Here is a 25,718-nt window from a genome sequence, read left to right as displayed (position 1 = left end):
GAGTGTGCAAGGAAGAGCTGGGGACAGCATTGTGACCCAGTAATGGGACCAGACTGACAGAGGAGAGGTACTGGGTTTGCTTTTGGTTAGTCGTTTCCTCTCTCTGAATGTCACTTTTCTCAACTGTAAAATGGGGGTAGTTTTATCAATATTAGTCAGTGTCTAATTAGGAAAAGAAATCCACCCGAGGTATTTCAAACAGAAGGGATTTAATACAGGCCATTGTTTGTGGAGGTGTTGGGCAGGCTGGCTGAATCACTATCTTGAACACCTGAAACTTATTCAATATTGTACATCAACTATACCTCAATTTAAAAAAACCTGCTTTCTTTTACCCAAAGTCTGCACGCTGTGCCTGCAGCTCTGTCCTGCCGTTTAACTCCAGGCTTAGAACCTCCCAGGACCACCTTGCCAGCCAGGCTGCCTTGAGGGGACCCTGCCCCATGCTGTGAGCAAAGAGCCCTCCCCCAATCCCCCCGCATCCCAATGGGGGTGCGTTTTCCTCTCTCCCCATCCAGGCCTCAGAACGCAGGCTCCTTGTTTGTATGGCTGGAACTCACCCCCAGCCTGCCCTGAAGCCGTGCTGGGAACACGAGGGGCCCCTGGGCCCCATCCTGCCCGTTCCACAGCTGGATGTGGTCGGCTTTGGGGATGGGGACTCTGCAGGCTGGAGGGGACATGGGCCTCTGAGTTGCTGCTCAGAGGAAAGCCTAGTCACACCCACGTGGTCGGGAAAGAGCTGCAGAAAGTGTGCAGGCTCCTCCTGAGAGGTGGCCACTGGGAAGCAGGACGAGGAGGGCTGGGTGGGCAGGGGTCACTCAGCACCCATGACTCCTGCCCCGGCTGCCGGCTCCTGCCCTCCCTTCTCCCGGTGGGACTTTTACTGGGTCTGTCCTGTCCCTGCCCCGCCGTTTCATTCTGGTTCAGGGTAGACGGTAACTTGGGTTTTACTTCTAGACCCCAGGCTGCTGCAGGGCGGGTGCTGGGGGTGTCCCCGGGTATTGCCCTGTGAAGTCTCCGCCACGGGATGCAGACGTGGAGGGCCAGGAACTGGGTGTGGGTCCTGGTCCCCTTGCCTTCCTGCAGCCTTGTGACCCCCCCGCCCCCAGCCTCTGGTCCCCAATACCTGGTGTCTCACGGAGCTGCTGTGGGAGCTGAGCTGGCCATGATGGAAGGCTGGCGACCTGGTGACCGCACAGCCCCTTCCTCTCCGTTGGGGCAGCGATGTGACCCCCTCCCCCCCACCCCCACCCCCGCCAGGTGGACCTAGAGGAACACGCCCCATCCAGGAGTCCTCAGGCTCCAGACACCATGCCGGAGGCTCTCCATCGTCTGTGTTCTGAGTGCCGCTTGCCCCTGGCCTGTGCCCCCCTGGGCCAGGAGCTCCAAGGGAAGGCTTCCTGGGGAGAGAGGGACAGGGCTAAGAGCAGCAGCTGATGTGACCTGACAGCCTCTTCCTGGTCACCCCATCCAGCCACTCCCAGCGAGGGGAGCCAGTGCCAGGGGCATGACTGTGGCCTTAGAGGGGCCCATACCTGGGAGGAGGCACGGGCCGGGCCGGCAAAGCCCCGAGATCCTGACGCCACCTGCGCCTCTCAGAGCCTTGCTTCCCCTGCCGCCAGCTAGGATGCGGGAACACAGAGCACCTGCCAGGTCTGCCCTCTCACTCCTCCCTCACACCTGAGGGCCCCCCCCCAACCTGGGTGGAGCCCGACTGTCATGGGGGTGGAGCAGAGGCAGGGGCGGGGGAGGTGGGGCGGGGGAGGTGGGGCGGGGGGGTGGGGAGGAGTGCCCCTGCCCTTCCAGAAGCAGTCCTGGAGCTGCACTGGGTCACACCTTTTATTGAAATGTACGTCATGCAATCCGTCTGGAGACCAGCCCTGGCCCAGACGCCACCTGCAGCAGGTCCTGAGTGGGAAAGGCACGTGAGTGACCACCTGTCTCGACCGGGTGAGAAAGAGAGACCCACAGTCAGCTGTGGCAGGAGGGCACGGGGCCTCGGGGGCGATCTGCTTGGGGGGCCTGGGTGGGTCTCTGAGTGTCCCCCTGCCCTGCCAGTGGCACACAAACTGGCCCACGTGGCCTGCCTCCTGAGCAAGGGTTCCCCAGGTGTCCCGGGATGGGTGGGGCTGGGGCCCGAGGCTGGGACGCCAGTCAGTCAGGGTAGCACGGGGTGGGGGGGCAGCCAGCCACAGCGGGATGGGGTTGGGCGTGCTGGCAGGGGGGGCTGGGGCTCTGGTGCAGGTGTCTGCAGTGGACCCGGCCCGACCTGGGAGAGTTGGCCGTTGCTGCCGCCGAGGGCTCTAGCGGAGCAGCAGCGGCACTTTAAGGCAGCCCGAGGCGAGGAGGCCCGGGTCGCACCTGCAGAAACTGGGGACAGGCTGTCCCTGGGTCCAGTGCTGCAGGGGCCCTGGAGACCCCGCACATCCCCTGGTTCAAGTACTAAGTGTTTTGTCTGCATGCCGGCTGGGCACCCAGTCACCTGCTGTTAGAACACAGGTGCAGGCTGGGACGGGGGTTGGTGGGCCCTGGTGCCACCCAGCCCTGGGGTCCCCTGCGCCACTGCTGCAGGACACCCGGCTACGGACAGGACACCCGGCTACGGACAGCGCCCCCTGGAACTGGGCCACCTTGCCCCAAAGGCTGCAGAGGGCTCAGCACCAGCTCGCTGAGCTACTGGAGAGAAGTTCTCATGACGGAGTCTGTGCTTGAACTTGGGAGGGATATGTGGACAGGGAGCGGGTGGTGCTGGAGAGGGAAATGGCTCAGAGCCTGGGCTGCCCGTCAGTCCACTCTCAGGCCTACAACCCACTCTTTCCTTATGCTGCACCAGGGAGGGGACACCCCCGGGCTCGGAGGGGACCCAGCAGCCGAGCCCACCTCCTGCCAGCACGGTAGAGGCCCAGGGGCCTCCCTGACTCCCCCAAAAGCCCTTTGCAAACAGAGCTGGGAGTGCAATGGTTGCCCTCGGCCCTCTCAGGGATTCCTGGAGGCCAGAGTGGGGCTGGGGGCTGGGACCTGGGAAGGTGGGGTGCTGAGGACGGAGATCCTGGGGCTGCCAGGCCTTCAGGCACGCAGAGAGGTTCCCGCCACCAGGTGAGAAGGCATTTGCGCACAGGTGTTTGGGGGCCCCGGGCCACTGCAGTGAAGGAGCGGGGCTTGGTGCAAGACTGGGAGCGGACGAGTGGGAAGAGGACACAGGCCAGTGCCTGCCGAGGTCAGGCAGGGAGGTGTCAACGGGGCAAGCAGCCCACCCTAGCCAGAGGGCTGAAGGGGCCACGTCACTCACGCCTCACCCCAGAGGGACCGGACTCCTGGGCTCCCCTCCAGCCCCACAGAAGAGCAGGTGTGGATTCAGCCCTCGTGGGGAGCGCGGCAGCGGAGGCTGGTACCCTGAGCCCTAACCAGCCCCCAGAAAGGCTGGCCCCACAGGACAAAGGGTGCTGGGGTGCTTGCTCCCCAGGCTGTTCCCAGGAAGGCTGGTCCGGGAGGGGCCCCAGGACTCCTGACGGGCCACGAGCTCGCAGGAAGGCAAAGACGCTCTGATGTCTGGCGGCTGCACAGGAAATCCCTCTGCAGAACTACTTCTTCCTCTTGGGTGGTGCGGCTGGTTCGTGGAGGACGGTTTTCTCCCTCCCACCCCAGCTCGGAAGGGCCCTCTCTGAGAAAGCTCAGCCACAGCGAGGGGCGGGGACCCCCAAGATACTCGGGCTGGAAGGGGGAGGGCAGCCACGGGGGCCTGCCTCTTGCAGAGCTGAAGGGCGTTGCAAGGAGTAAGGAGACATGTGCGCGCGCGCTTGGCCCGACGCCCCCAGCAGTTGGCACACAAGGTTCCTCGTGGCTCCTCATCTGCGGAGACGACCCGGCCTGGGCATGTTGGCAGGGTCCCAGATCAGCCCCCCTGCCCATCACGGAGCGGGGAGCAGCAGGTGGGACCCAGAAAGACCAGAGGGACGCCCCTGTCCGCGTTCCGGTCCTGACCGCGGGCCCTCACGGTGTCTGCAGAGCAGGAACAGCCGGGCCCCGTTCGCCACGGCAGCTGGGCCACGGCCACAGACAAACGTCCTTACAAAAATAACTCTGAGTCTGTCCCCGTGGGGACCAAGGTTCCTGAGAGCACGCAGAGGCCGGGGCGAGGCCCGGAGGGAGGGTCCGGTGGGCGGGCTCGGGCCCCGCGGGGCCGGGGCTACGGCTGCAGGCGCTCCAGGTACTGCGGCAGGGGGTTTTCCTTGACGAACTTCTGGATGTACCAGCACGTGACATGGGCCCTCAGGTCCTCCTCCACTACGAAGTCCAGAGCGGCCTGGCAGCCGGGCAGAGAGAAGAGCGGTCAGGGCCCCCAGCGGCACCTCGGCTCAGAGGCCCAGCCCCTCAGGCCCCGGGCTTTCCCTCGGGTCTGCGATGGAGCCAGGGGTGCTGCCACCACCCCCGTTACAGTCGGGAAGCCGGGGCAGGAAGCTCTGGTGAACTGCCGGAGGAACAAGGCAGGGAAGAGAGGGGCCAGGGTCGGATCCGCCCCGGGAGAGCCCCGCCCGCCCGTCTCCACAGCGAGCCGGGGTGCCCAACAAACTCCTCTTCTCCGCTAATTCTTCACTGGACACTCCTCTAGGAGCCTCCCCTATGGGCTGGGTTGGGGCGCCCGGGGCTCCCTCCGCCCCTGGCAGAGGTCACTCAGTTTTCACAGGGATCCCAAGAGCAGCAGCCGGGGGTGGGGATGTCAGCGTGCAGGTGTCGTCCTGGTGGGTCTGGTGCACCTCCCTGCCCCAGTGCCCTGCACACACTGGTGCACAATAAACGTTTGCTGAAACAGTACAGCACAGTCTGGGTGTAGCTGGAGGGTCTGATGACAAAGGCCGAGGGCTGACTAGGCGCCTGGGCTGCTGGTCGGCCGTCTGACCCTCCGGCCACCCCCCAGCGGCCCACACCTGACCCCGGGTTTCAACCCGAGGGCCTCTAGTGACAGGATTCCAGGCTCTTCTCCCATTTTGCAGATAAGCGCCCTCACCCCTGGCAGATCCCTTCTCCTGTTACCCAGGTAGCAACTCTGGGTTCCTCGCTTGTAACGGGGTGGGCCCATAGACCAGCTCGAGCTGCTACTAAAAGACACCTGTCCCCGGGGCCAGGGGGGAGGGGGCGGAGGGAGCAACGGGGCAGCAGGGGGAGGGGCTAGGCCCCGTCAGCCGTCAGGGGAACGCAAGGCCGAGCCCTGCTCCAGGTCAAAGCCCCTTGAAGCCCAAGCTGCTCTCCTAGCGGCTGGGGACGCAGGGGCAAGAGCCAAGTCACCCCAATGTCTGTCCACCTGTTCAGCAAGGGTTCACGGAGCACCTACCACGTGCCATACACGGGGTCCCGGCAGCGAGCTCCCGGCACCGGGCAGGTGTGTGCGTGTGGTGGTGGGGGCTCGGAGGCCCAGCCCCCAGAGGAGGGGAAGGGGGCGAGGCGGCCTCAGCCGCTGGAGGAGGGCGGGGCCTGGCCCGGAGAGGAGGGGAAGGGGGCGAGGCGGCCGCAGCCGCTGGAGGAGGGCGGGGCCTGGCCCGGAGAGGAGGGGAAGGGGGCGAGGCGGCCGCAGCCGCTGGAGGGCGGGGCCCGGCCCCCGGGGCGTGGTCTCCTGTGAGTGGGGGGCAGCCCCCACGCCCCTACCTTGGCCAGGTGCTTGGCGATGCCACGCCCGCGGTAGGCGTCGGGGACCTCCGTGTGCTGCAGGTCCACAATCCGCTTGCCCACGTACTCGTAGAGCAGGACAGCCCGGTCGTGACACCCTGTGGGGAGGGTGGTTGGCGGGTGAGGCCCGAGCCGGCACGGAGGCCTGGGCCTTGGAGGCGCAGGCGTTTGGAGCCCGGCTGGGGAGCTGGGTCTGGAATCGCCTCTCTGCGCCTCAGTTCCGCGTCCATAAAGTATGGATGTAACATAACATTCCTCATTACAGTGTGTGGAGGGTTAAATGAGGCAATTTCCGTAAAATGCTTAGAACAGCGACCGAACATACCGAGCCCCCCGTGGGCCTTTCCCGTTACCCTCCAGCCAGCATCCCAGGGCCCCCGGCGCCCCCCAAAGCCCAGCTCTCTGCATCCCCACCGGAGCACCTGCCCGAGGGACTGGGAGCCCCAGGCCCAGCGCTGGATGAAGAGCAGAGCTCAGCAAGTCGCCAACTAAACCAGAGCCTGAAGAGACAAGAGAGCAGGACCTCCCACCGGACCTGGGGAAGGGCAGAAGGAGGGGCACACAGGAAAGCCACGCCAGGCACAGGAGGGAGAGCAAACTGGCCTTCATGCCCTCTCAGGCCTGGCACTCTGGTCTACCCTGGTTTCCTGCTGGAAAAACATTTAACTGGAGTTCCTCCAACCAAAGTCTTCAGTTCCTCATCCGCCTGTCTGTCTGTCCATCCAACCACACACCCACCCACCCATCCGGCCCCCATTTGCCTGCCCATCTACCTGCCCAGGCATCCCATCCACCCATCTGTCCACCTGTTCCCCTTGACAAAAGTTCACTGAGCCCCAGACACTGTTTCAGGAGCTGAGGACAACTCCATGGGTTACTATTTCAGGAAGTTTCAAGTGTATGAAGGAAAAAATAATCTGGGCCAGGGGAGACGGGCATTTAGCCAGGGTAGTCAGGGGAGACCTCCCAGGAGGAAACCTCTGAGCTGAGGGGTAACTGGGGAGCAGCAGACGTCTGAGGGAAGAGCAGGGGAGGGGTGGGCAGAGGGCACAGCCAGCACAAAGGCCCCGAGGCAGAATGTTTACGCAGGGCAGCAGGCCACGTGGGGGCTTCACAGGCACTGCGCAGACCTCCGCTTCTGCACCGAGGCCCCCTGCAGACAGGGGGCAGGGTCTGGAGCACTTGTCAGCCTTCTCGCGGTCCCTGCTCACTCGCTCACCCATCGCCTCCCTCAGCATTCCTGAGTGACAACTTGGGCCACAGATGGACCAGATCCCAGGATGGCCTGGGGGATTCTCTGCCCCTCCCACTCCGCCAGCTCCTGGTGGTCCCAGGGGCTTGGTCACCACCACATCCCCAGTGCCCAGCCCGGAGCAGATGCCCAAGAAATACCTGCCTCACAAAGTCCTGCTGTTCTCTGTGCCGCACACACAGCAGGAGCTGAAGGCCGGCTCGTGACTGCTGTGCGCCCAGTGCCTCCCCGGAGCCCGACCCCACGCCCTTGGGGACACGGGGACACGGGGACACGGGGACAGGACAGCTGCAGCTCACACTGCTGGGGCCGCTCAGCCCCTGCACACACCAATCCTCACGAGAACCTTACAAGATGGGCAGGGTTCTCACAGCCCCATCGACAAACAGGGAAACCGAGGCTCTGAGAGGCTATGGCGCAGCTCGGCATGTGTGGAGCTGTCTGGGGACCCCGGGTCTTGCGGCTGAGAGGAGCAGAAGGGCATCGGGCCGCGGGGCAGACGTGGCTGCGTGTGAGGGACAGGGCGCGACGCTGTCCCCGCCCCACACCTCCCTGAGCTGCGGAGGAGGCAGACGCCAGTGGACAGCCCTGCACCACCTGGGCCTCAGTGACCGCAGAGGCTGCCCAGTGCCAACTGCCCCACGCTGCCTGGAGACGGCCACCCCCCGAGGCGCTTCTCATACGTCTCTCAGCCTCTGCTCTGACCTCCGGCAGGCCCGTGGGAACAGCTTTCAAAACATGCCCGGAATCTGGCCACTTCATACCTCCGCCGGCCCCTGGGCCCCCCGTGGAAGCCGAGTCACATCCCGTCCGTCCTCTGCTCAGGGGCCTCCTCGTGGCCCCTCACGTCCACCCAGCCTCGGTCGGGTGCTCCCTCTGCCTGGCGCCTCCCACCGGAGAACCCCCTGACCTGCCCCCCTGGGCACCACGGCCACCCCATCCCTGGCATCTGGGTCCGTGGATCCCACAGCCTCCGCGTGTGGCAGCCTGGCTGGACCCCAGGCCCTTCTCCGGGCTGGGCCAGTACTTGCCATGTGGGGGCCATGGAGCCAGCCAGGGCCCCGGCTTCCAGTCCCAGCTCTGCCAGGAGACCTCAGACGTCACCAGGTCTGGGACAGCGGCTACCTCCCTCCTGAGAGTCACGTCGAGATCATGGGCTGTGACTGGTTTTGAGAAAAGTTAAAGCAACCTGGCAAATGAGGAGACCTTCCCTCCGTCTCCGCCCTGCCTGCACCAGTTCCGAGAGCAGGCCCGGCAGATCGAAACGCCTGTTATACAGACGATGAGGCAGAGGCAAAGCCAGAACCCAGGCTCTCTGTGCCCTCTGGGACGTAGCTGGTCAAGGACAATTGGGCGAGGGAGCCCAGGGCGGGCGGCACCGCCTGGCTTCTCTGGGCATCTCCACCTGCAGAGCCTGCTGTGGGCAGGGGCCATGGGCTGGTGGCTCAGAGCTGGGAAGCGTGAGAGGGCAGACCCTGGGGGCCGCCCAGGAAGCCCACCCACAGGCCCAGCTGGTCCCATCCCCCCCAGGCACCCTGCCCAGGGACCCGCTCTAGCATGCATCCCAGGACGCGAAGGGCATGAGGGTGCCCTGGGAGCACAACGTGGCTCGGGCAGGGGCCTCCTGCCCGGGAACTGGGATCTGAACGTAGGAGGCCTCTGCTGCGCTTTCAGCCCTGCTGCCCCCAGGGCCTCAGTCTTCCCATCTGCAAAGTGGGGGCTGGAGAGGATGTGGAAGGCGCTGGGTTCCAGGACCCCCAAATGATGCTTCTTGGAGCAAGTGGGACACTCGGCGCTGGCTGAGAGGGGAAAGCAAAGGCCAAGGGTGGGGCCGCCCAGGGGTGGGAGCTCAGTTCTGGCTTTGCGCTTTCCCCACTGATGAAACAGTGATACAAGCTAGCTTTTCAGACCCTGGATCTGGGGACCAGACAAGCCTGGACACCTGCATTCTCTCACAGCCCACATCAGCAAGACCCATCCACGCTTCTTTCAGCAACCATCCAGGAGCTGGGATTTCTCCCCTCCTCTCACACCGCCTGCTCCAGAGCAGTAGCCATCCTTGCTCCTGTCTTGCCCCAGAGCAGCCAGAGGGAGCCCAGGACATCCCACCCGCCCTCTGCTCAGGACCCTCCCAGGCACCCACCTCACCCGGAGTCAAGGCCAAGTCCTCACAATGCTTTCCACGGCCCCGTCTGGGACCTCTTGACGTCCTCTGCTATGCGGCCTCTCTGTCCTCCCATCCCTGCTGCTCCCAATACACACCAGGCATCCTAGAGCCTTTGCACTTGCCACCCCTTCCACGTGGAGTGCTGTTCCCACCGTAGCTCCCTTCCTTGCCTCCTTCTCAGGGCGGCCGTCCCAGACACCTGACTCTAAACAACAGCCCTTGGGACCTCCCTGGTGGTCCAATGGTTAAGACTCTGCGCTTCCAATGCAGGGGCCAAGGGTTCGATCCCTGGTGGGGGAACTAAGATCCCACGTGATGCGTAGCGCAGCCAAAACAAACAAAGAAGAGCCCTTTCCTGACGCCCGACCTTATTTCTCACCAGCCTTGCTCTCTAGGACGCTCTACACTTTATCGTCCACTGCCCCCCAGATGGTCGGTCCCAGGAGCCCCCAGCACCTACAACAACGTTTCGCAACACACAGTAGGTGTTCAACAAGCACTTGTGGAATGAATCCTAGTTCTTCTACCTCCAAGGTGCAAGCCCCTGGGCATGTCAGTCACCTTCCCTGCCTCAGCTTCCTCCTCTGTAAAATGGGCAGAGCAGTTCGGACAACGCCGCCACCCCCCACCAACAAGGCTGAGGATAAAGCGACTCCGCGTGCGTGGGGCCTCCTGAGGACCGAATGCGCACAGCTGCTCAAACCTCTTCCCTCCCCAGACCTGGAGGCTGCTGGAGGCTCCTCAGCCCACCTGTGCCAGGGGATGGCCGGTACACACCTGCACCTGGAGCCCCAGGGCCGCTCTGCCTCTCGGCCTCAGCGCCCACATCTCTCACAGGCGCAGTGAGCTGGCCTCCGGGAACTGCCTGCAGGTTAGGAGACGCCATGGCAGGCCGTTCCCCTCCCCAGCTGGGGCGGGGTGGGGGCTTGGGCACAGATGACTCCCCGCCCCCCATATACACCCAGACCAGGTCCGGCCTGGCTGCACAGCCCCCGCCTCGCGGGCGGGCAAGGAGCTACTCCCGGGCGTGGCTGGGGATCCCGGTCCACTTTACAGTTAGCCAAATGAGCAGTAGGCAACAGAGGTGCAAGTTTAGAAAGATGGCTGGTCACGTCCAGCTCAGACCACAGCCAAGTCTAGAGGGGTGTCCTTTGGCTGTACTCACTAGGAAAAGAAAGAAGGAAACCCCAAAACATTCCCTTTTTCTTCTTTCTCTGAGTGTCTAGGGCCTCCTGAGCCCCCCAAGGGAATCTAAGGCCTCTCTGGAGCCTCAAAAGGAGGATTTGAAAAGCCATGGGGCCTCGTCCAACGAGAGCAGCGGGGCCCGGAGAGTCACGGCCAGCCAGCCAGCCGGGCCACTGCAGGCAGCGTGGCGGTGGAAGTACATGCCTCCAGGTGGAAAGACGCGTGTTTGAGTTCCGGCCTGCGCTCCTCCCCTGCGCCGGCCTCGGCTTACTCCCCTGAGCTGCGGTGGTGATGCCCAGGTCACAGCGATGTTGTGACAGGGATGTGCTGGGCCCAGCTCAATGCACAGCACAGCCCAAAGGGGGCTTCTGAGGAAGGTCCGCGCTCCAGGCCCCAGCCCCTCCCGGCTGTCCAAGTGCAGGTGGGAGGAGTGGGCCCAAGCAGGACCCCATCCAGGCTCTGCGCATCCCCCCCACCTCAGGAAGCCTTCCCCTTCCCTCCTCAGAAATGGGCACAGTGGCCCATAAGGACCCTTCCAGCTTGGACACTGCCACAGGGGGCCCAGCTGGGAGGGAAGAAAAAGTTATTAAGGCAGAAGGGGTGGGACACAGGGATGAAAGTTCACTCCTCCATTTCATAATTCCACTTCCCATCCCCAGACCTCTTAGGCAGAGGGAGTGTGGGCTAGTAAGTGGTGGAACCTTTCTCTACAGGAAATGAGGACTTGACGTTGCTTCTGGTTTAAAAAGTAATGCCCAGGGACTTCCCTGGCGGTCCAGTGTTTAAGACTCTGCACTTCCAGTGCTTCCACTGCAGGGGGCACGCGTTCAATCCCTGGCGGGGGAACTAAGATCCCGCATGCTGCACCTCTTGGCCAAAATAATAATAATAATAATAATACCCAGTCAGTGTTCACCAACATTTACTACCTGCCGCAGGCGCTGTTCTGAACCTTACTCTTACTGGGGCATCTGGTCCTTACCACCAGCCAGGAGTTATGCGCTGGGGTTAACCCCATTGTAGAGATGGAGAAACTGGAGCGCACAGAGATGAAGCAACTTAGCCAAAGTCCCAGAGCCTCTGGGGTCTGATGGCGACACCATCCCCCTACACCCCCTGCCCCTTCCAGGCAGAAGTCCCTCTGTCTGTCAGCCCCGGGTCGGCCCAGAGGATTCTTCCAATCCCCTTGGTGCAGAAAAGCTAAGGTTCCCAGGTGCAGCCAGAAGCCATTGAACACCGGGGAAAGGGGAGGTGGTGGCTCACCACGCTCCCCAGGACCTCGGCAGCAGCCCGGAAAACAGCCAGGCCGAGCAGGTGCGGGTTCCCCGGGGCCGAGGCGGGATCGGAGCTGCCCGGCTTCTGCCTCCGCCTCCCCGGGGCCCTCTCCACCCCGGGCGCCCGGCGCGGGCTCGACTCTCCCGGCAGCCCGCCTCCACCCGGCCCGCGAGTGCGCCCCCAGCCCCGCGGCGCGCAGACAAAAGGCGGGGGCGGGCCGGGCCCCGCGTTACCGTTGAGCCGGACGGTGAACTGGCGGCGCCTACGGTCGTGCTCCACGCGGATGGGGCAGCCCTGCTCCGGCGCGCCCGGCGGCACGGCGGCCGGCGAGTGCGCCATGGGCGCTGGGACCCGGGCTGCGGGCGCGCGGCGGGCTCCGCGAGAGGCGCGCGGACCCGCACAGTGGGCCGACCGCAGGCGGCGGCGCAGAAACTGACACTCGGCGGCGGCAGCAACAAAAAGGGGGCAGGAAATCAGCTGTGCGGTCACGTGCAGCGCGCAGCCAGTAAGCGCGCGGCCGCTCTGTTTTGGTGCATTCCGTTTGGCTCTTAAAGGCGCCGCGCCGCTCACGCTTCGCGCCTGGGCCCTTGGGCCTCTGGCCTCAGCTGGCAGGAGACTTTGGGGCCCGCACGGACCCCTTCTCAAAGACACGTGACGGGGCTTCCCTGGTGGCGCAGTGGTTGAGCGTCCGCCTGCCGATGCAGGGGACGCGGGTTCGTGCCCCGGTCCGGGAGGATCCCACATGCTGCGGAGCGGCTGGGCCCGTGAGCCATGGCCGCTGAGCCTGCGCGTCCGGAGCCTGTGCTCCGCAACGGGAGAAGCCACAGCAGTGAGAGGCCCGCGTACAGCAAAAAAAAAAAAAAGACACGTGACGACCTGTAGGGCAATTCTCACCGTCCCCTCGCAGCCACCAGTTGTTGTTTTTTTAAAATTTATTTAGTTTTGGCTGCGTTGGGTCTTCGTTGCTGCCCGCGGGCTTTCTCTAGTTGTGGAGAGCGGGGGCTACTTTTTGGGGTGCGCGGGTTTCTCATTGCGGTGGCTTCTCTTGCTGTGGATCATGGGCTCTAGGCACGCGGGCTTCAGTAGTTGTGGCTCACAGGCTCAGTAGTTGTAGTGCACGGGCTTAGTTGCTCGGCGGCATGTGGGATCTTCCCGGACCAGGGCTTGAACCCGTGTCCCGTGCATTGGCAGGCGGACTCTCAACCACTGCGCCAGCAGGGAAGTTCCTCGCAGCCACCACTTATTAAGCGCTTGCTGTGTGCCTGGCCTCAGCAAAGCCCCAGGGAAGCCTGGGAAGTAGGTGTGCTTAACCCCTTGTCACCGGCAGGACAGGGGCCCGGGGAGATCTGCCAGGTCACCTTGCTTGCTTTGGATCCGGTGAAATGCCACCTCTACCCCAGAGGCAGCAGCGCGGGAAGCGCCTTGGAGATCCCTGGAGCCACTCAAGGCGGGGCCGGGGGGGGGGAGGACTGAGTCCCAAGAGTTCCAGGGACTTGCTTGAGGACACACAGGACTGGGGGTGTGAGGACCAGACTACTTTTTTGAAAGGGGACTGGACAACCCCTCCCCACCCCCAGCTTCGCTCAGATCAGAAGCAGCCCACCGAGTCAGGTGACTGCAGGTTGTACTAGTTCGTTCATGAAGGTGTAAGCATGACGTCACTCCCACGTGACCACTGCCCAATACCAGATACCCGACCCTTGTGTTTCCCCCTTCCAGCCAGTGCCCCACCCCTTGACTAATTTGCTTTTCCTAGAACTTCATGTAAACAGTATCATATAGTCTGCACTTTCAGGGTCGTTTCTTTTTTTCAACATTTTATGTGTGAGGTTAATCCTTGTGGTTGTATCTTTTTCATCACTGAATAGTATTCCATTGTGTACATATTCCACAATTTATCCGCCTGCTGTTGATGGGCGTTTGGGTTGTTTTTGACTGTTACGAATAAACGTACTGTGGACGTTCTTGAACATGGTGCTCCTTGCAGGTGGCTGCGTCTTGTAGTCAGTGTACCTTGAATTTTATGAGGACTTGCCAGGCCTTTTTCCAAAGTGGTTGTACCATTTTTACACTCCTGCCAACAATTTTGAGAGTTACGTTTGGTGCTGTCAGTCCCTTTAGTTCTAGCCATCTGATGAGTGTGAAGTCGTCGCTCACTGGCTTAAGTTTGCATTCCCCTGATGACCCATGACGTTGAACCTTTTTCATCCACTCCTTGACCATTTGGATATCTACTTTTGTAGTGCCTGTTTAAGTTTGTTTGTTTGTTTTTCGTTTTGGAGTTCTTTTTATTGTCTGGTTATTAGTCCTTTGTCAGATATATTTATTGAGCATATCCTATCCTAGCAGATTAAAAAAAAATAAGTGTGTGTTGTGTCACAGAGTTTGGAAACAGAACAAGGCTGAGGAGTGAGTCATAACGTACAAGGAGATAGAAGAGGATCCTGGGGTCAGAGGGGGTCTTGACTTGAGCTGAGTCAGGGCTGGCTGCAATCCTGAGCAAGACGTAATCTTGTGTGTGTCTCAGGTGATTTCTTTGTCTCCAAATAAACTTGAGTGGTGTGGGGAAGCCAGAAGAAGTTTCTGGAAATTCCATCAACTGGCTATGCTGTTTCCCATGCTGGGCCTTTGCATGAGCTGCTGTCCAAGCATCACCTCCCTTGGAAGGCCCTCATCGAAGCTCCTCAGTCCTCCTGGGTACAGGGGAGATTCCTGGCAGGGCCGAGGGCACACCAAATCCACCATAAGAGCCCAGGATCCTCCCTGTTTTTGATTCCCTTCTTTCTGTCCTAGTTTTAAATGTCTATTATCTTGTTGGGGTCTTTAAACCTTGCAGAAATCCTTTGTGGAACAGGCAGTGGATCAATCAAAGAATAAAGCAAGCGATCAGTCTTTACAGAGTTGAAAGGACTTGCCTCTATCTTTCAACACCAAAGCATGCTGGTCATGGAGGAGCCTTGGGGAGGGGCTCCTGAATGAACCTGTGACCCCCCCCCAAAGTTAGAAAGCAAAGCTGGGTCCCAGCAGTCCTGGGGAGATGGGCCCTGGGTCATGAAAGCCCCAATGGCTACGGCTTGGTGGGGCCACACGGAGACCGGGTCCCATGTATTGTATATAGGGTATCATTTATTCAGTCAGCCATTAATTCATTTAGCAAATATTTATTGAGCACCTACTATGTGTCAGTCACTATTCTAGAGGCACCCAGTGAACAAACAGACCAAACTCCTTGCCCTTCAGGAGCTGACATTCTAGGGGAGGGAGAGGCCCCAAGAAGGAAATAAATCCGTGGTCCATCTCACTGAGACAAGGGCCCAGGGAGACTCAGTCGGGGGGAGGGGAGGAGGTGCCTTTGGAGAGGTTTCAGAGGGGGTATCGAGGACAGACCTCTACAGACCGGGCTTTTTTAATGAAAGACTTGAAGGAAGTGAGGGAGCCTGGTCCAGGCAGAGAGAACAGCCAGTGCAAAGACCCTGGGGTGGGTTTAAAGAGCTGAGGCCATATGCCGTCTCCAGCTTTTATTCTGAGCCAGGAGGGGCCGTGGGAGGGTTCTGAACAGACCAGGGATCTTAGGGTTTTTGTTTGTTTGTTTTTTAATGTTGGAAAATTTCAAACACATATGTAAGTAGAGAGAATTATAAAATGAAGCCCAGCGTACCCATCGTGGCTGTGGTGTTTGTTTCTGTGTTTTTTTCTTTTATTAAAAAACATTTTAGGTAGTGTTTACATATAGCAAAAATTCCCCCTTTTTATAGTTTTGACAAATGTGTACCCCGTGCAGCTGCATCACAACCCAGTTGTAAAGCACTTTTATGACCCCCGACCCCGTGCTGTTCACCAGCCCCACATCCTTCCCGGGGAGCTCACCGTCCCGCCCAGCGGCCCCTCCCCGCCTCCACCCTGGGACAGAGCCTCTCCTGTCCTTCCTGCCTGAGTGGACGCACGAGGGGCCTGACTTACAATCTTCCGAATAATCAGGAAGATATCCAGGAGACTGAGCCCCTCCGAGGTCCACGCCTGGGGTGGCGTGTCCTCCCGGGTGGCTTCTCCTCCTGCGACGTCATTCCTTCCTTCCTTGTATGGAGTAAGTGCCCTGGTTCTAGAGTCTGGAACTCGGCAAATAAGGTACCAACACTGCTCATGTGAGCTCTTTACACACAGGCAGTGTTTCCTCCAGCACATGTGGACTCATATTCACTGTTTTGTAGTCTTTTTTCCCACTTAACAGTATAATGTGAGCAAGTTCCTTTGTTAATAGATAGGAAACCACAGAATCATTCTTTAAGAATATTCTTATATTTAATTTTTGATTATGTAATATATTCACATGTTTCCAAAACTAAAACAAAATGTACACAAGCCCCGGGGACACTCAACCTCCCTCTCCCATCTTCCCCCGCCTCACAGAGGGAAGCATTCTCACTTGTCATGAATTTTTTCCAGTTTTCCACACATAAACCCAAGTAAATACAAATGTGTATCCTTTCTTCCCATTTGAACCCCGAAGTTAGCATATAAACCCAAAGTGAAGCCTGTCACTGAGCCATAGGTCCTGCAGCCCGGTCAGTGCTAGCACGTGCCGAGGACCCGCCCTCCGCCCGGTGTGTGGTCATCCGCTGAGTGGACACCATGACGTCAGTAGCAGAGGACAAGGCCCTGGCAGCCCCCCCGCCCCACGGCCCTTTATTGTCAGGCACTTGAGTCATTTCTAAATACAGCCTCTGTCACGACGGCGGCTCTTCCATCTTAAGGAGACAATGATCCTCTGAGCGGCCCCTGTCACTGGGCCGTTGGGTCAGGCGCCAGGATCTCACTGCACTGAGTGTGTGCTGGGTGCTTCCGGGCAAGGTCTCATTTTCTCTCTCACCCCCGTGAGGGGCCAGGATCCATCGAGCGAGAGCAGGGGCTGCTGAAGCTCTCTGGGGGGAGGTGGTGGAGCCAGGACTCAGACCAGGGAAGGCTGAGTCCAGGGCTGATGTTCCAGGTGGAGGACAGGTCGGGCCTCCGGGCAGGCCTGGCCAAGGAGCCTCCCGAGACGGCCGGAGGCCCTGAGGCCCTTGGGGTAGATCGGGGTCAACAGTGCAATGGGGGCGGGCCCAGGCCTGCTATGGCGCAGGGACTGGGAAGGCAGGCGGGTGCTAGGCAAAAGGGGTCAGTGCGGAGTGTGGCAAAGTGGGGCTTCCTGCCCTGCCTCCCCCACTGGGGCTGACAGCTCACGTGGGAAACCTGGCCGGGTCTTCTGACGTTTCAGTGAGAGCTGGAAAGAAGAAATGAAGCGAGGCCTCCTAATGCTCAAATGATGGCAACTGACTAACTGCACAATTACACGTGGCTACTGCCTGCTCGTAAAAGGTTAGCAGAGGGAGACAGAGGGTCTGACAGGCAACGTCCCTCTACACGTTCATTGCAGGATTCTGGCCCGTTTTCTGGAGATGTAAATTTTTTTTTTTTTTTTTGCGGTACGCGGGCCTCTCACTGTTGTGGCCTCTCCCGTTGCGAAGCACAGGCTCCGGACGCGCAGGCTCAGTGGTCATGGCTCACGGGCCCAGCCGCTCTGCGGCATGTGGGATCCTCCCGGACCGGGGCACGAACCCGCGTCCCCAGCATCGGCAGGCGGACTCTCAACCACTGCGCCACCAGGGAAGCCCTGGAGATGTAAATTTTTTAAAATTAAAAATGTGGGGACTTCCCTGGCGTTCCAGTGGTTAGGACTCCATGCTTCCACTGCAGGGGGCACGGGTTCGATCCCTGGTCGGGGAACTAAGATCCCACATGCCGCTGAGCGCGGCCCCAAAAAAAAATTATGGGAAAAAAGAGATAAAACCAAGTAGAATATGTGAATCTTGTCAGATCCTGGTTTGAAAAAGAAATCAGCCATAAAAAACATGCGGGGTTAATGGGGTACTTGAAGGTGGCCTGTGTATTAGGTGTGTGTGGCATGATGGCTTTTTTCTTAGGTGGGATAATCGTGTTGTGGTTACGAGGAAAATGTATTTGTTCTCCAGGGACACATGCTGAAGGGTTCAGAGAAAAAGGTTATGCCGGTGAGAGAGCCCAGGAGCTCCGCGTGAACATGGCCGGCCCAGGCTGCTACTTCCTGTGTGCTTTAAGCTTTGCATAATACAAATTTGAGGGGAAAGGGGGGAAAAGGCAGGCATGGAGGGAAAGCAGAATGTGTGTGGGTGCTAACTGTGGCCCCCAGTTTTCCACCTGTCATTTAGCCAGTTTGCTCCCACGAGCCGGGGAAACTGAGGCCCAGGGAGGAGGGAGTGTCCCCTCTGGCCGCTGACCTACCTTCCTGATTGGTTTCCCCACCCAGCGTGAGAGCAGGTGTTGGCCACGTGGGGACGGGGCCCAGGCAGCGATTTCCAGGCCTTCGTCTCTCTCCCCCCACTTCATGGAGGTGGAAACTGAGGCCCAGAGAGAAGTGAATGGACTGGGCTGTTCATCAGAGGCCTCAGGCCTCCCGTTTTCCCTCTGTCCCCAGAGCAAGGACACTAGCTTTGGAGTCAGCAGGTCCGGCTCTGTCGCCGGCTTTGCTGTGTGACCTGGGGGACTCACCTGACCTCTCTGAGCCACAGCTTCGGGTGAGAAGGCTCCTGCCTGCTGCCCTGTGCACATTGGTGCTGTCACATGTCCCTCTGCCTTGCGTCCTTGAAATCTCAGCATCTCCGGCAGCCTTCCCACAGGCTGCCCTGGGCCTGAGCCCTTCCCTCCACAGCCTTGGCTGCCCCAGCCCTCGCTCCACCTGAGGCTTTCCCACCAGCCTCACTGCCAGCCTGTCCACATCCCCTCAGGTCAGCATTTGCCACAGGCTTCGGAGCCATCACGTCACCTTCTGAGCCTTGGTTTCCTCATCTGTGACACAGCAGGGACTGCCCCAACAGGAAGGGAAGACAGGCTTCCCTCCACCCTGCCCCCTCAGCTTTAATAAGGTATAATTTGCATACAATAAAATTCACCATTTAAGTGTGTTTGACAGTTTTGGCAAATGTATAGTTAAGCAACGACCACCACCAGCATCATTTCCTTTATCACGAGTTCCCTTGAGTTCCTTTGCGGTTAACCCACCGCCCCCGCCCTGGCAGCCACGGCTCTGTCTTGTGTCTAGTTTTGCCTTTTCCACAATGGCATTCAAACGGAATCCTGCCGAGTGTCACCTTTTAGGTCTGGCATCTTGGACTCAACGCCCTTGTGACGCACCGTGTTGTTCCCACATCTGGAGTTCGTTTCTTTGTTTCTGAGGAGTCGCCCATTGACAGATTGACCACATTCGTCTGTCCATTCGCAAGTTCTGTGGGCGTTTGCGGTCTTTCCAGGATTTAGTTATAATGAATAAAGCTGTTATTAATACTTACATACAAGTTTTGTGTGTGTGTCAGTGTAGGTTTTCATTTCTCTTAGGAGTAGAATGGTTGGGTCGTAGGTAGGTATAGATTTGATTTTATAGGAGATTGCCAACATGTTTGTAGCAGACGTAAGCTTTTATATATAGGATGGATAAACAACAAGGTCCTACTGTATAGCACAGAGAACTATATTCAATATCCTATGAAAAACCCTAATGGCAAAGAGTATGAAAAAATATATGTACATGTGTGAGTACTTTGCTGTAGAGCAGTAATTAACACAACATTGTAAATCAACTAGACTTCAATGTTTAAAAATCTGTGTATAAAAAAAACCTTAGCTGTCCTAACAGATGTGTGATGGACGCTTTCCGCGGTCTCAGTTTGCATCCCTGGTGACTGGTGGTGAAAACATCTTTTCATCGGCTTGTTTGCTGTCTGGATAGCTTCCTTGGTGAGGTGTCTGTTCAGGTCTTTTGCACATTTTTTATTAAGTTGTTTGTTTTCTTATGATTGACTTGTAAGCATTCTTTGTATATTCGGGGTACAAACCCTTTATCAGACATGTGTTTTGCAAATATTTTCTCTCAGGTTGTTTTGAGAATTAAATAACACCATACACACTGAGTAAGTGGGTACTCTTATCGTTATTATTCTTTTTGCTACTGTTATTTATCACTCTGTTTTGTCCTGTGGATAGAATAAGACCTCACGCCTCTCCGCGCAAACTCCTCGTGGCACCTGCAACAAGGCTGCCCGAACCCCATCCCCCCAGGTCCCCTTTGCTGGAACTCCCTGAGGGGGCCCAGCCTCCGCTGGAGCCCAGGACATCCGTGTTGTTTGTTGTTTACATGTTCGCTTATCTAAACCATCCAGCTGGCCCTGGCCGCTTGGCTGGGCCCAGAGGAGGCTGCCGAGATGGCCTCGCCTCACCCGCCCCACTCTGCCCCCTGGACCGAGCCACATCCCCTCCCATCTCCAGCCCACGCTCCTCGTGTCCGCATGCGCAGACACGCCGCTCATCTGAGCCTCCTCACAGCACCCAGGATCCGAGTCCCGTGTGCCAGACGAGACGGGGGAGGCTCAAGGAGCCGGTGTGGCCGCCCAGAGTCCACAGCCCAGAAGGGGTGCTGCGGAGACCCTGGCTCTCGTGCCCTGAGCGTGTCATCTGCAGCACTGTCACTTGGCAAACGTCCCCCAGGCTGAGCGGAGGACCAGGGGAAGCAGACAGGGACCACTGAGCACCTGGCTCTGCGTGAGTGATCTCCCTCCAGGGAGTAGCTGTTATGGTCCCATTTTACAGATGAGGAAACTGAGGCTGAGAGAGACCAAGGGACTCAATAAATCAGTGGCAGAGCAGGATTTGAGCCCAGGTACCCTGGCCCCTCAGCCTGAGTGCTCGACTGCTGGGCCAGGCTGAACCCATGGCCTCTGTCCCTTCTGCGGGGCCTGCCCCAACTGGGTGAGGGTGGCGTGCACCTCAATGACCGTCACGATACCCGTGGGAAGTCAGCCACGCCACCCCCACTTCACCCATGACTCCCCACTTCCCTTCTCCCTTCAAGCTCATTGTGACCCCCCTCCCTGTCTCTGTACCCTCGTCTGTGCCGGGCTGCTTCCCGACTGCCCTCCCGACCCGAGCACCCCCTATTCAGTAGACCCTTCCGTGCGGACACGGCTGGCTCAGAGCCTCTGCTGGCCCCAGAGTGCGGAGGGCACCGTAGCCACCTCTGGCTACACTGAGGAGCGTGTGCCCTTTTCCAGCCGCCCCCTAGGGACTGTCTTCCTCGGATACACTCACGTGGGTGGGAAATGGTGTTTGCACGAAGACATTCATTGTCAGCGCGGAAGACCGGAAGGCACCCGAAGGCCTGCCAGCAGGGGACTACTGAGTGCCTTGCGGGGGGAGTCAATCTGTGGACACTCTGTAGGCCGCTGTGACGAGGACGGCTGCTCTCCCCATGCTGAGCCGAAAGGACACTCGGGGCCTTGGGACGGTGTGTGGAGAACAGAGGCTGCCTTGCCGCGCAAAGATGCACACGGGCTACATCGCGGGGGGGCACCCGGGCGTCGGGGGACAGAGCCGGGGACACTTTTCACTCTATGTCTTATCCCTGTTTGAATTTCGAACTGAAATGTCTCCCTCCTCCGGAGGCCACCTCTGATTCCACCCCCTGAAGTGTCCCCACCACAGTGCTGTTTTGAGTAACTTGCGGGTCGGGTGACGAACCCCCCTTTTCTAAATCTGCTGCCCGCCCACGAGTTCTTGGGGAGCGCCTCCCACCAGCCCTTCCCTTGTGGCCTTTGGGTTACACCGGGCAGCCCTGAGGGAGGGGCCTGGCGTCCAGCTCAAGACCCTAGGCGGCCTCTGAGTTGGCCCAGATCCTAGGCCTGTTCCTGCCTGACCTCAGGAGGGGGCTGGTTTCTCAACTCGCCTCGCTGAAGCTCTGACTGTGTGCTGGGCACATTCTAATCCTCAGCCTGACTCTTAAGAGTGAAGACCATTAAAATACCCACTTTACGGAGGAGGAAACTGAGGCTCAGAGATCCCTTAACTCGCCTGGGGTCACACACTAGTGAGGGAAGAGCCAGAATTCCACCCTAGTGAGGCTTCCGGCAGCCCTTGGAGGGATATGGCTCTTCCTGGAGCTGCGAGGCCCCTCAGTCTGTAGGTGCCTTTCTCCTGCCCTGGATGAGGCTAGAACCTCAAAGATGCGCTGTCCTGGGACCGAGGTCTCCGAGCCAGTGTGATGAGGGCAGAACGGGGCTTTCGGGAGCCCAGGGGAGGGAACGGTAATTGCACCCGGAGCAGCGGGGAGGGCTTCCTGGGGAAGGTGGTGCTGGTACTCAGCCTGCAAAGATGAGGTGGCCGTCAAATCTTCAGTCCAACGTGTTCCCACCAAACTCGCTATCTTCTCTTCCCACACCTACTGCCCCACCCCATTTTATTTTATGATTGACACCCTCCTCCAGGCCCTGGAGGAGGCTGCGAGCCTCCCTGTAACCCTGACCTCCTCCCTTGGCCTCTACCCTCTTCCTACCAGCCACTAAGGCTTCCGAGTCTTTCTCAGATCCCGTCCCCACCTTCCAGCCCCACTCCTGTCCCACAGGGACTTGCTCCAGCCTCCTCCCTGGAGGAGGAAGTCCCCGCTGGGTCCCTGCCCTGTGAGTCACGCTGTCACATGGGAAGTGCGGTAGGTAGCTCTGGGAATGGTCACTGCCCATGACAGCTGCAGAAGGGGTGTGGAGGTTTTGAAAAATGGCTGCAAGTTCTGTCATTCCACTCATTGTGGGGCAGGGTCGACGTCTCCGCCCCTTAGCACTGGGCGGGTTGCTTTGGTCCATAGAGTCAGGCGGCAGCAATACCAGCAGAAAGGACCATGCAGCTCTCACCCTCTGTCCAGCCCCTGTGAGGAAGCCCTGGCCAGGGACGGAGGTTGTGTGGAGCGGCTCCAGCCCAGGAGTCCTCCCTGCCCAAGTGCCAGACTTGGAAATGAATGGAAATGAAGGGCCTCCGGATGAATCCGGCGGAGGCCCCAGACATCGTGGGACAGAGACAGCATGGTAAAAGAGTTGTTTAACACCAGTGAGTTTAGGGAGGTTGGAATGCGGCAGGAGATGAGCAGAGGGGGATTTTGTGACTTTCCCCATCTCTGATGTCATTCCTTTCTCGACACATTTCTGCTGGGACCTCTGAGGGGCTGGGGACTGTGGAGGCGGTGCTGTCTTGGAACTCGGCCCAGGGTCAAACCCTAGAGCCACTGTTTACCCCTTCCCTGTGAAACTACGGGGCTGGATTAGAATCAGGGGACATTGGCCATGACCATCTGCTCCCCCCAAACCACTACATACACCCAGCCCCTGACACCACTGGAGTAGAGTCTTGGGTCACTAGGTGGTGTCAAGTCTCATGAGGATCAATTTGGGTAATCCAGGAAGGCTGCATGTAGGAGGCGGGATTTAGTTGTGAAGAACAGTCAGAGTCAAAAATAATGATGTCATTTTGCTTGTTTACATTAAAATATCAAAATAATATCATTATATTAACTGACTTTTTTAACATATTAAAATATTATATATTTAATTTATATTAAAAATAACAAATAATTCTTGGGACTTCCCTGCTGGCGCAGTGGTTAAGAATCCGCCTGCCAGTGCAGGGGACATGGGTTTGAGCCCTGGTCCAGAAAGATCCCACATGCCGCGGAGCAACTAAGCCCGTGCACCACAACTACTGAGCCTGTGCTGTAGAGCCCACAAGCCACAACTACTGAGCCCGTGAGCCACAACTACTGAAGCCCACGTACTACAACTACTGAAGCCCGTGTGCTTAGAGCCCGTGCTCTGCACCAACAGAAGCCACCGCAATGAGAAGCCCGTGCACCGCAACGAAGAGTAGCCCCCGCTCACCGCAGCTAGAGAAAAGCCCACGCGCAGCAACAAAGACCCAACGCACCCAAAATTAAAAATAAATAAATAAATAAATTTATTAAAGAAACAACAACAAATAATTCTTGCAGAAATGTTTGAAAAGAAAAGCGTACCGAAGATAAACACATTCCTTGTGGACTTAGGCCCAGATTTCATTACGGCTGGCCTGCTGGAGTACTTCCTACCTTCCCCCCTTGCAACTGGGACCAGGCTGCAACTTTGGGCAAACTTTCCCGGTGGTTCAAACAATCCACAAACCAGCTGGCAGAAGCGGGTGTTCCCACCAGCAGCAGAGGAAGCCAGGCTTGCGGCATGTGGTCCCGGCCGGCGTGGAGCCCTCCTCCCCTGCCCCTGCCCAGCCACCAACAAAAAGGTCATCATGCAGCTGGTGCCCTGGTCATTCACAGAACAGCCCTGTGGAGGGACAGCTCCGAGGGTGCCAGACCCAGCATCCTCCCTGCCACCTCTCGGCCCTCTAAGCCCCAAGCACAATAACCCCCAGGCCCAGGGCAGTGGAAGCCACTTGTCCGAGGAGCTGGGGGGTCCTGGGGGCCGCCCAGCAAGGGTCAGAATCAGTCTGAGTCCTGGGCCTGGGGAGGAAATGAATTTCTTCCTCTGGGCATCAAGGCACCCCGCCCCCAGCAGCCCGAGGGGGGGAGGGCGGGAAATTCTTCTTTCTACCCGAGAGTGTTTGTGACCCTCCAAGTTCAAGCACTTGAACTTGTACTGTCTCTGGCTTTTCAGAGGACGACGTGTCGGCCGCTGGAGAGGGTCTGGGAGCAGAACGTTCCTCGCGGTGGGGCTCCGCGGTCTCAGGGCGCCAGGCCGCGCCCTCGCCCTAGGCCTGGGCAGCCGGAGGGAGACGCTGGTAGAAAAAACTCGACATTTATAGCATTTTCTGCTGCAAAGCGCTGCTCACAGTGCCCCGTGGGGTACCACGCAGGACTGATCTGGGGCTCGACTTGGGGTCCGATGGCCGGTCGGCCCGGATTCCTCCCCGGCGGGCCCCTCGCGGGCCCCGTGCCCACGCGACCGGCTCCGCACTCGGGCTCCGCTGGAAACGAGGCTGAGGGCAGAAGGGCGGCGCCGGGCGGGGTGGCAGGGCCAGCACCGCCGAGGCTGTGGGAGGGCGTCTGGCCCGCAGGGCCCTGGGGAGACTTGTGTCTTTGTTCTTGAGCGGGTGGCCGGCAGGCCGGACAGCCCAGATCTTCTAAAAATATTCCATTTTTGGCTTTCCACGCCCCGGGCCTGCTGACCTCGTAGCCTCAGGCCCTCACTCCGCGGTCCTCGCCTCCTGCTTGGGCTGTACTCTAGACACGCTGGCCTTTAAGTGTTCCTTCAAGTGACTTCTAATTCTTATTAGATCGAGGCAGGCACATAGTGTTAGAAGTCAGACGGCACTGCAAGGCCTATGAGACCAGGAACAGAAAACCAGCAGCCACCTGCTTGCACCCGCTGACAAACAGGAACTGAGCACCTACTGTATACTGGGCTCTAGGCACTGGGGATGCAGCAGAGACCCAAACGGACCCTCCCTCAGCTGCCATTCTGGTGCGACTGCTTCCAACCCTTGTAGTTCCCCCTTACTTCTCAATCACATGCTTGTATTGCTATTTCTTTTCTCTCTTTTCGGTGTTAGACAGTATCTGATGCTTCCTACTACAGGCAAGGACTTAGTCCCTTCCACAAGGATCCCTGCACTTCCCCTGCCCCCAGTACTCACTCTCTTTTCGTCACAATTTGTGGATCTATCAGCATTTGGTGTTTTGGTTTACGTATTATGATTATGTAAATATTGTTCCCAGCTGAGCTGTGCAGCACTTTATGACTACATTTTCTTTTCTTTCTTTTTTAAAAATTAATTAATTAATTATTTTTTGCTGTGTTGGGTCTTCATTGCTGCGCTCAGGCTTTCTCTAGTTGTGTCAAGCGGAGGCTACTCTTCGTTGCGGTGCATGGGCTTCTCATTGCGGTGGCTTCTCTTCTTGCAGAGCACGGGCTCTAGGTGCACGGGCTTCATTAGTTGTGGCACGGGGGCTCAGTAGTTGTGGCTGGCAGGCTCTAGAACGCAGGCTCAGTAGTTGTGGCGCACGGGCTTAGTTGCTCCGCGGCATGTGGGATCCTCCCGGACCAGGGCTCAAACCCGTGTCCCCTGCATTGGCAGGCAGATTCTTAACCACTGTGCCACCAGGGAAGTCCCAATTACTACATTTTCTATTTTGTGTTATTTGTTTTTCCAGGAGTTGATAATTGCCTTGTTTTCTTCTTACATCCAGCTGGGCATTGAGGGGGATCGTTTCAATCTGGGAACTCATGACCTTCGTTCTGGGAAGTTGGAAGGCATAACTCCTCCTTTCACAAACTCTTAGCTTATTTTCTTTTCATCCCTGCCTGCCCT

The 25,718-nt window shown here is 58.7% G+C and overlaps 2 protein-coding genes across 2 annotated transcripts; both read right to left on the bottom strand.

Annotated features, from left to right (window-relative positions):
- Nucleotides 1-521: 521 nt before the first annotated feature.
- Nucleotides 522-2,427, bottom strand: LOC132511446 (uncharacterized). Its single transcript, XM_060134626.1, has 5 exons — nt 2,362-2,427; nt 1,837-2,303; nt 1,536-1,622; nt 1,252-1,400; nt 522-667 (listed from the first exon to the last, which is right to left on the bottom strand). The coding sequence occupies exons 1-5, from the start codon at nt 2,425-2,427 to the stop codon at nt 522-524; spliced, it is 915 nt and encodes a 304-aa protein (XP_059990609.1).
- Nucleotides 1,822-11,933, bottom strand: NATD1 (N-acetyltransferase domain containing 1). The gene is made up of 3 exons (XM_060134782.1): nt 11,774-11,933; nt 5,641-5,759; nt 1,822-4,303 (listed from the first exon to the last, which is right to left on the bottom strand). The coding sequence occupies exons 1-3, from the start codon at nt 11,877-11,879 to the stop codon at nt 4,187-4,189; spliced, it is 342 nt and encodes a 113-aa protein (XP_059990765.1). The 5' UTR covers nt 11,880-11,933; the 3' UTR covers nt 1,822-4,186.
- Between the last annotated feature and the right edge of the window lie 13,785 nt (nt 11,934-25,718).

The sequence above is a fragment of the Lagenorhynchus albirostris genome, chromosome 20 (genome assembly GCF_949774975.1).
Source record: "Lagenorhynchus albirostris chromosome 20, mLagAlb1.1, whole genome shotgun sequence".
In the NCBI taxonomy this organism is placed as follows: Eukaryota; Metazoa; Chordata; class Mammalia; order Artiodactyla; family Delphinidae; genus Lagenorhynchus; species Lagenorhynchus albirostris.
Note: the sequence above shows the minus strand (reverse complement) of the source record. Positions and strands in the feature narration are given on the sequence as shown.

What these genes read in the sequence shown, in the direction of transcription:
- LOC132511446 (XM_060134626.1), bottom strand. Translation starts at nt 2,427, where the DNA reads ATGTGCGGGGTCTCCAGGGCCCCTGCAGCACTGGACCCAGGGACAGCC. An exon ending in CCTGTCCCCAGTTTCTGCAG is followed by an intron (nt 2,304 to 2,361) that starts GTGCGACCCGGG and finishes CTGCTCCGCTAG; the next exon opens with AGCCCTCGGCGGCAGCAACG. An exon ending in CGGCCCGTGCCTCCTCCCAG is followed by an intron (nt 1,401 to 1,535) that starts GTATGGGCCCCT and finishes CTCTCTCCCCAG; the next exon opens with GAAGCCTTCCCTTGGAGCTC.
- NATD1 (XM_060134782.1), bottom strand. Translation starts at nt 11,879, where the DNA reads ATGGCGCACTCGCCGGCCGCCGTGCCGCCGGGCGCGCCGGAGCAGGGC. An exon ending in GTTCACCGTCCGGCTCAACG is followed by an intron (nt 5,760 to 11,773) that starts GTAACGCGGGGC and finishes CCCTCCCCACAG; the next exon opens with GGTGTCACGACCGGGCTGTC. An exon ending in TCGCCAAGCACCTGGCCAAG is followed by an intron (nt 4,304 to 5,640) that starts GTAGGGGCGTGG and finishes CCCGGCTGCCAG; the next exon opens with GCCGCTCTGGACTTCGTAGT.